Source organism: Euprymna scolopes, chromosome 25 (assembly GCF_053919585.1).
Source record: "Euprymna scolopes isolate OS-2025 chromosome 25, ASM5391958v1, whole genome shotgun sequence".
In the NCBI taxonomy this organism is placed as follows: Eukaryota; Metazoa; Mollusca; class Cephalopoda; order Sepiida; family Sepiolidae; genus Euprymna; species Euprymna scolopes.
Window position 1 is genome coordinate 78,230,302 of NC_136506.1, and position 9,642 is coordinate 78,239,943.

General features: G+C 32.8%; 1 protein-coding gene across 16 annotated transcripts in view; it reads left to right on the forward strand.

Annotated features, from left to right (window-relative positions):
* LOC145247446 (uncharacterized) overlaps nt 1-7,799 on the forward strand; it is a 580,790-nt gene extending 572,991 nt beyond the window's left edge. For all 16 annotated transcript variants that reach the window (XM_080109216.1, XM_080109219.1, XM_080109217.1 and 13 more), the window contains 3 exons: nt 3,396-3,671; nt 5,571-5,711; nt 6,264-7,799. In XM_080109216.1, the coding sequence (XP_079965342.1) occupies nt 3,396-3,671; nt 5,571-5,711; nt 6,264-7,655 (1,809 nt within the window). In that variant the 3' untranslated portion in view covers nt 7,656-7,799. The remainder of the gene's footprint in view (nt 1-3,395; nt 3,672-5,570; nt 5,712-6,263) is intronic.
* Nucleotides 7,800-9,642: the final 1,843 nt, after the last annotated feature.

The window sequence follows — 9,642 nt, forward strand, 5'->3', positions numbered from 1 at the left end:
AAATGACTGATCTAATACGGAAGCAAACAGAAATAATTCTGTTCATGGTTTCCTATCTCGTTGTGCTGAGCAGAAGATACCTCTTGGTACAATGGTCATGACTATCACCCAGTATGGGCATTGCTCGGACAGAAAGAAACTGCAACCTACTGTATGTACAACTGCAAAGAATACTGTAGCAATACATCAAAATACTTTCGAGAAACAGCGTTAATGGGGTTCTAATTTATGAGCAACAATGAACTCATGAATGCCCCGAAGGAGATAGATAAATGGAGTCACAACCGCCAGTGCCTGTACTAAGCAAGACACCAACTGAATGGATGAATTAACGATATTAATATTTGCAACATCGTAGTTTACGATATTAATAGTTGGCAAGAACGAGTTAGAACAAATATTTATTTATTTTTCTCATTAACTTAATAGTTATTAATGGTTTCAATAGTTACAACATCACTGCAAACATTCAGATGGTTAGCGATAATAACATTTAAAAAACATCGTATCAAACAAAATTAATATTTGCAACAACGTAATTAATATTATAACCGATATTTATTTGATATTGCTATCGTTTAATAGCTAACAACATTAAGTTACTGTTATTGACCTTTCGGATAATAACAAAGTGTAGTATCTGTTCTGATATTACACTTCGCCTTTTTCTTTACCTCGATCAGTGGAGGAGGAATCCTTCTAGACTAAGACAATTTTTTTTTATTTTTGTTCCTATCCAGAATGCCCTTTTGGGGGGGGGCTGGATTTTCCCCACATTAAAAACTGACCTTGGGTCTAAGTCTGCCCTTGTGGTGAGGCAAATAAATAGGAACATTAATAATATTAATATTTTTACTAGTTAACAACATTAATTCGCAGTAGTTAATGATATTAACGTATATATTAATTGAAACGTTAACGATATAAACGCATATATTAATTAAAACATCGTTGCAAATGTAAATATAGGTAAAAATATTGTCCATCTGTATAATAATCTTATGCTTGTTTTAGCCTTGGTTAGTCAGTACGTTACGTTTTGAAAAAAGCCGAATACAATTTTAGAGGCCAAATCGTTTTTAAAAGAGGCCAAATTCGCGAATTTGTGAGTTAAAAAAAGGGCCAATCTAACAACTCTGAACAAGAATATGAGAGTGACCTCCCTTTGATGTAAACTTATTTTCGAATATCATTGTAATAATATATGATCATTGTTGTAATAATGTGAAAGGAACTCATAGTAATTTCGACGTGCAGCGGTTCTTCACCAAAGTAGTCAGCGGAACGCTGCGTAAAAAAGGGAACATTTGAAAGAAACAGGGGAAAATCACACTCTCTGCCAAGAGGTGCTGGACTGAAGGAGTAAATCAAAGATTGCCTCTATTATTTGTATTGAACTATGTAGCACAACAATATTACTGTCTGGGTATTTATTAGTACTTTTTAATTTATTTCATTTGGTTGGTTGGTTGTTTTTGTTTTACGGCATATCAACCTTTTTCAGGTTATTTAATGCCGAATCTAGTTATTTTGAGGAACGATTTTTAATGGAGTATTTTTTTTAAGTCAGATTCTATTTAACCCATAGTTGGGACCCTAACAGGTCCTACCACTCCGGGTCAGAGTGGACCTGGGAGCAATGGCAATTAAAGGGTGGCTCCACACTCCCCAAGGCCCGCAATATAGTTTTAGGTCATATCCAGGACCTATTTCATTTGGGGTCAATTTTATATGTAAAATGCAATGGACACACTTTTCATAGAAATGTTAATAAACTCGTATGTCCTACGTGTTATTAGTTTTTCTGTTTAAAAAAACTATTTTTTGCGTTCTCCAAAAAAGTATTAGCTTTCTCAAACATTGATCTAATATATTTCTCATTCCGTGAAATTTCCACGCGTCCTACTAGTAAAAAGAATTCTAATATTGTAATTAATGTAGTTATTGTTAACGTACTTATTGTAGTATGGTTTATTATAAACGTTGTTATATTAGTACTGTTTGTTGTTAACGTAATTATTTTAGTATTACTTATGGTAAACACAATTATTGTAGTATTATTTATTGTTAACGTAGTTATTTCAGTAGTGTTTATTGTTAACATATTATATTAATATTATTTACTTTTAATGTACTTATTATAGTATTATTTATAGTTATTTTAGTATTAATTATTGTTAACGTATCATATTAATATTATTTATTGTTAACGTATTATATTAATATCATTTATTGTTAACGTAGTTATTTCAGTAGTGTTTATTGTTAACATATTATATTAATATTATTTACCTTTAATGTACTTATTATAGTATTATTTATAGTCATTTTAGTATTAATTATTGTTAACGTGTTACATTAATATTATTTATTGTTAACGTAATTATTGTATTATTATTTGTTGCTAACGTACTTATTTAGTACTAGTTATTGTTAATGTATTATATTAATATTATTCATGATTAACGTATTTATTTTTATATTATTCAATGCTAACGTAATTATTCTAGTATTATTTATTGTTAACGTAATTATTTTAATATTATTTATTGTTAACGTATTATATAATTATTATTTATTGTTAACGTAGATAGTTTAACATTATTTATTGTTAACATAATTATTGTAATATTATTTATTGTTAACGTATTATATTAGTAATATTTAATGTTAACGTCCTTATAGCATTATTTATTGTTAACTTAATTATTGGTATATTATTTATTGTTGACATAACTATTCGTATATTATTTATTGTGAACATGATTATTGTAGCATTATTTATTGTGAACGTAATTATTGTATTATTTTTTGTGAACTTAATTATTGGTATATTATTTATTGTTGACATAATTATTTGTATATTATTTATTGTGAACGTAATTATTGGTATATTATATATTGTGAACGTAATTATTGTAGTATTATTTTTGTGAACTTAATTATTGGTATATTATTTATTGTTGACATAATTATTCGTATATTATCTATTGTGAACGTAATTATTGTAGTATTATTTATTGTGAACGTAATTATTGTAGTATTATTTTTGTGAACTAATTATTGGTATGTTATTTATTGTTGACATAATTATTCGTATATTATTTGTGAACGTAATTATTGTAATATTATTTATTGTGAACGTAATTTTTGTAGTATTATTTATTGTGAACGTAATTATTGTAGTATTATGTTTTGTTATCGATGTTGTATTAGTATTGTTTATTGTTAACGTTTTTAAGGTAGCATTGTTTAGTGTTATGTATTTATTATAGTTTGTTAATGTAGTCTTTATAGTATTGTTTATTATTAACGTAGTTATAATTGACTACACTAACAATAATTCAATTTTTTTATGTTTGAATATAATTTTTTTATTGTTTCTTCTTCTTTAGAATATCGGTAGTGGGGGGATGAGCAGTACGTTGAGTGTTAGCGCAGTGGGCAGTGTCACCAGCGGAACAACGATCATCTCACCCTTGAGCTCTCCCGTGTTGCTTGGCGATTACAGTCAACCCGAACCCTCGTTGCCCCTCAGTCGACATCATCAAGTGCAGTTGCTGCGGCAGCAACTCGAACAGCAGCAGCAACAGACGCAGGTGGCCATCGCACAGGTGCATTTGCTAAAAGATCAGTTGGCCGCAGAGACAGCTGCGCGTATCGAAGCACAGGTGAGTCCGTCAGTCAACGGAAGACAGAAACGTCGATCTGCTGCGTTCGATCCTTGTTATCATCATCATAATTACAATAATAATAATAATAATAATAATAATAATAATAATGATAATAATAATAATCACTATCATAATAATAATGATAATAATAATCACTATCATAATAATAATAATAATAATAATCACTATCATAATAATAATAATAATAATAATAATAATAATCACTATCATAATAATAATAATAATGATGATAATAATAATAATAATAATAATAATAATAATAATAATAATCACTATCATAATAATAATAATAATAATCACTATCATAATAATAATAATAATAATAATAATAATATTAATAATAAAAATAATAATAATCACTTTCATAATAATAATAATAATCATAATAGTAATAATAATCATCGTCATCTTAATAATAGTCATAATAATCATCACTATCATAATAATAGTAATCATCATCATCATCATCATCATCATCATCATCATCATCATCACAATAATAATAATAATAATAATAACACCGTAGTTTGGGATAATTGCGCCAAATCCGGGGGTAATTGTGCCAAACAAGTTCTCTGGTTGCCAAAAGAGCACTTTTAGCTAGTTCGCGCAGTTACCTCAAAGTACGGTAGTAGTAATAATAATAATAATAATAATAATAATAATAATAATAATAATAATAATAATAAGTTTAATGCCAGTTCTACATGCTGGCCTCTGATGGATGGCTCTTAGAAATTGGCATCAAAACTCATCTATTTCCGCCCAGGTCTTTATTTACTCCACTTACATTGTCAACGTCGGTAGCGGTGACAATTTAGCGTCAGTTTTACATACTGGCATGTGTTAAACAGCTTCAAAACTTACCTGTCTCTGGTCAGATCTTTTTTTGTATCCCCCTTTCTCTTATCGTTTTATCCCATGTTTACCTTGGCCTTCCTGATAACCCAACCACTCTCGTCTGTTTTTGTGTTGCCAACGTCAACTGCGTGGTTAGTTTGATGTCTGATATTCTGGCATATTTTCGAAGTTTTACTCAAAATATTAGGAGACTGCTTCCCAACTGAATACAACATCTGTATTGTTTAGGTTATTCGGATTACTTTTCACATCTTGGTTGTTATTTTCACAGCGTTTACATAAAACATGATATAATGCAAATCAGATAGTTATACGTGACGTTGTCTTTTATTGTTATGTGTCGTGTAGCCATTATTTCCGTTGACAAGATTCAGAAATAACGAGTCAAGATGCCAGATATACAGAAAATAAAAATTGGCACGTTTTTTTTTAGTTTATATCTTCAACTGTTGATCGGCTTTTTTTTTAATATTATTTTCATTTTGTTTCTTTAACAATTTTTTCTTTTTTCAATTTTTTCTTTAATATTTTTTTTCAATTTACAATTTTTTCTTTAATATTTTATTTTCATTTTTTTCTTTAATATTTTATTTTCATTTTTTTCTTTAATATTTTATTTTCATTTTTTTCTTTAATAATATTTTTTCAATTTTTTCAATAATTATTTTCAATTTTTTTCTTTAATAATTTTTTTATTTTTCAATTTTTTCTTTAATAATTTTTTTTTTCAATTTCTTTCTCAAATAATTTTTTTAAATATTTTTCTTTAAATTATTTTTTCATTTTTTTTATATTTTTTATTTTTTCAATTTTTTTCTTTTAATATTTTTTACAATCTTTTCTTTAATAATATTGGGGTTTTTTTTTTTCATTTTTTAAATAAATTTTGTGGGGTTTTTTTTTCAATTTTTTTTCTTTAATTTTTGTTTTGTTATTCTAAAACACTTTTCTTTAATGTTTTTTTTCTTCTTCTTCTTCTTCTTCTTCTTCTTCTTCTTCTTCTTCTTCTTCTAGGCTCGTGCACATCAACTTTTGCTGCACAATCGTGATTTGTTGGACCATGTGGCTCAGTTGATTGACCGCATCCAGGATCTGGAAATGAAAGTCAACGGCATCTCTGCCAGCTCAGAGAGGCTTTTCCAAACGACTCCACAGGTAAGAGGCAGTAATAAAGAAGAAAGAGCGGAGGAGAGAGAGAGAGAGAGAGAGAGAGAGAGAGAACGAAGGAGAGAGAGAGAGAGAAGTAGAAAAACAATTGAAAGTAGACACACCCTTCCCGTGCAGGAAAGGGGAGCTAATCATGCAGAAAAAATATGAAAGCACTTTAAATTGTAAGTTGAAACCTGCCGAAAATTCGTAAGGCAATCATTTTCCAAACTTAGGATTCTTTCCAAGCTGTCTAATATGACGCTGAACAGCTGTATGGTTTGGGGAACGCTTCACTAATAATTCTTCAGTTGGTACTGCAGGATTTTCATTTGAGTGAGGTCATTTACAACTGAAGCTTTCTAAGTACTAATCTCCTTATACCTTAAATTTTAGACGTTTTCTAGAATGAAAATCATATAATGGATTTTGATCAAAATGTATATAAGGATTCTAGATATAAGGTTTAGTATCATTGCTTTGCTTAAATCTTTGTAAGTGGTTTTGTTCAGATAATTAATTTTAATTTCTGTTTTTTTTTTCCTTATCATTTCGTTCCAGATTCCAGTGTTACCTGACCCAACAACCCCTCAATCTGGTCCAGTGTATACGCCAGCCTTCCGCGAGATAGAGAACACATATTTGAACGCGGTTCCGGAGAACGCCCTATTCGAAAACACAAAAACAGAACAGGATACGGACTCTCCGGACAGCGGTCACAAAGAGATGTCATCGGACAGCCTGTCCTGCAACCTGACCAACAATTCTGATTCGAAAGGCTGGCAGTACGAAAGCTTTTGCAGACACTCCCAATCCGGCAATAATTACAGCAATACGATCGCCAGCGGTGCTAACACGACTAATGGGTTGCGACCCACCGAGTTGCATCCAAACCACAATGTCGCGCACCAAAATCATCAGCAGAAGACGTGCAACAACAACAACGTCAACAACAACAACAATAATAATGCTAATATAAACCATAACCTTAATAACAACAACAATAATAACAATAACAACAACATTAACCCGTTCTCTAGGAACTCCATGGTCTCGCCAAAAAGGCGCGATGATATCAAGATCATTACACCAGTTCCCGCCCAGGACGCTAGCGGGAACCGTCTCGAGCTGAAGCTAGGCATCGCCCCCAAAATAGACCCGCCGCCCAAATACACGAGGAGCCCGCGCCCGTTATCCGTCGAGTCGGATACTTCGCTCAACTTCCATGACTCGAACGCCAACACGCAGCATCTGAACCAGCGCAACCGACAGCAAAACAACTCTCATACGAACGAGTACTACGCGTTCACGGGCAACACAGGGCTGAACGCGGGTCAGCGGCAACAAACGATCGAGAACTATCAAAACTGTGACTATCGCTCATCGACCCACAGCAAGTCGTCCTCGTCGACATCGCTGTCGTCCTTAACAGCACCGACCACAACCTCTGGGACGATCACGACGACAAGGCCGGCCGTGAACAACACTCAGCATCCGCCGGCTGTACATAAGATTCACATAAATAACTTGATGATCGGAGGGATGAAGATGACCACTCCGTTACCGCCGCTCGGGCCGCAAAACAACGTCATCTCGAACGGCCCGAGCAGCAACAACACGCACGAGACAAACAACAAAACCGCCCCGACCTTGTCTTCGTTCACCGGGCCGCCTGTGACGTCCTCGTCGACGTCGTTAGCCTTGACAACATTCGCACCGTCTACAATCGCAATTACGTCGTCTTCGCGGAAGCAGCAACAGCATAACCCAAAGCAACTACTACATTCGAACAATATCCAACCGCCGGCCTACGAAGATATCTGTCCGCAGCTTCTTCCCTGTACCCTCTCCGATGATGACAACTCGGAAGATTCAGGTCTGCCGGTTGTTCATCAGGTGCCGAGGCGGTTGGACTCAATGACGTTCGACGAGTTTGAAGCCCTCAGTAGTTGAATAAGCGTAATGAGATCTATTTTTGCTATCTTTTCATCTATTGCGTTCAGAAACAGCAAACAGAAGTTTAAAGTAAAAACGAATGGTTTAAATTCGGATAGGAAACTAGGCAGACCATTTGAAACGCCAACAAAGAAATGAAGAGACGCTGCGAATATTTATCCAGATCTTTGTTCGATCTTTGGTCGATTTATGAGTATGATAATTCCTTGACAGTTTCGTTTCTATGTATTATAAAGTGCAAGTCTCCGTAGTGGAACTCGAACGACAAATGTTTTAAAACTCGTGAAGTCCGTTTTCCTCATAAAACCCCGTATTTCTCGTCACATAAGACAATAAGATCTCTCTCTCTCTCTCTCTCTCTCTCTCTCTCTCTCTCTCTCTCTCTCTCTCTCACACACACACACAAACACTCTCTCTCTCTCTTTCTTATACACACACATACTTTCTCTCTCTCTCTCTCTCTCTCTATATATATATATATATATATATATATATATATATATATATATATATATAGTGCCTGTCCTGTCGTTTTCGAGCGCGACCACCTCCTTTATTTCCTGTCTTCTGTTCCCTCCCCCTACTCTCCCCTCGAATTGGATGTGTACGCAAGTGGCTCTTCAGGCCAGCCAAACGGCGACAGATTTTGCCACAGAATTGGAACACTCGATCCGTTTTGCCTGCAGTGTCATTATTGGGGTGCAAGACCGTTTCTGCACTTTTACCCAAATGGCTTTTGAGACCATCAAGAGATTGGCATAGTTTTCCACATATATCACAGTAAGCGTGGTGACTTTGTGTAGTCGGTGCTGGACCCTGTTCGCCTTTGCGGAATATATATATATATATATATATATATATATATATATATATATATATATATATATATATATATATATATACATTTTGTAATTTATAGTTATTTGAATTCGCCATGATGAATATCTATACCCAATTGACCATTAACTATGTTATATTATATCTTATTGTCTTCTCTATATCTTGACGGATTCCAGAACAAGAATTAATCTGGTCTGGTGGAATATCCAGATAAGTGCTCTTATTTTAGTGTAACAACACTAGTAGAAGGTGTACCATTCCTCCTCGTATGAGCCACTACATAGTCATGTTAATGGAATCGTATTTGGGTTTCGAATACTATGCTATTTTTTAATGAAGCTATTAACTAAACAATTAACTAAACTTATCAAAAGCTCAAAGGCCACTCGACAACATCATGATGATGTTTTGGAATAGAAATCACTTTAGAAAAGCATGAAGTCAATTGGTGTAAGGAGTTATGTATATAATATAGTACTTCAAAGTTAAAAACTAGCCAACGAGAACTGAAAATAACAATTCCCCTAATTTGGCAGAATGGGAGGACTAAAGGACAAAATAAGGGAAGTGAGAGTTACGCGGCTGCCGAAAGTAAACCCAAGATCCATTTTCTACTCTCCTGGTAAAGTGTTACTTGTAGGGTAAGGATATCCTCATGTTAGAGTGTACTGATAAGCCTTGATACAACGAGGCCGAAGACACTTTAGTATGGTGTCAAATAAACCTTCAACGTACTTCTTAACTTCCGATGTGTCTCCTACCGGAAGCGGTGGTAAGGCAAATCAGTTCCTTCACTCTTATTATTTCCAATATTTCTATTGATTTATTAAAATAAAATATGAGAAAAGGACATTATCGAAAAATACACAATAAAAATAAACGAAATTATACAGACAATTTTTATTTGCACTTTTAATAACAAAAAATTTTTTCATAATAGATGTATGTTTATGAAAGTATAAAAATAAAACCGTTTTTTTTTATTTTAAAGATAAAAGTTTTTTATTTGACTTTCTATACAATAAAAATAAACGAAATTATACAGATAAAAATAACACAATTTTTAATTGCACTTTTACTAACAAAAGTTTTTTTTTCATAATAAATGTATGTTTATGAAAGTATAAAAATAAAACCGTTTTTT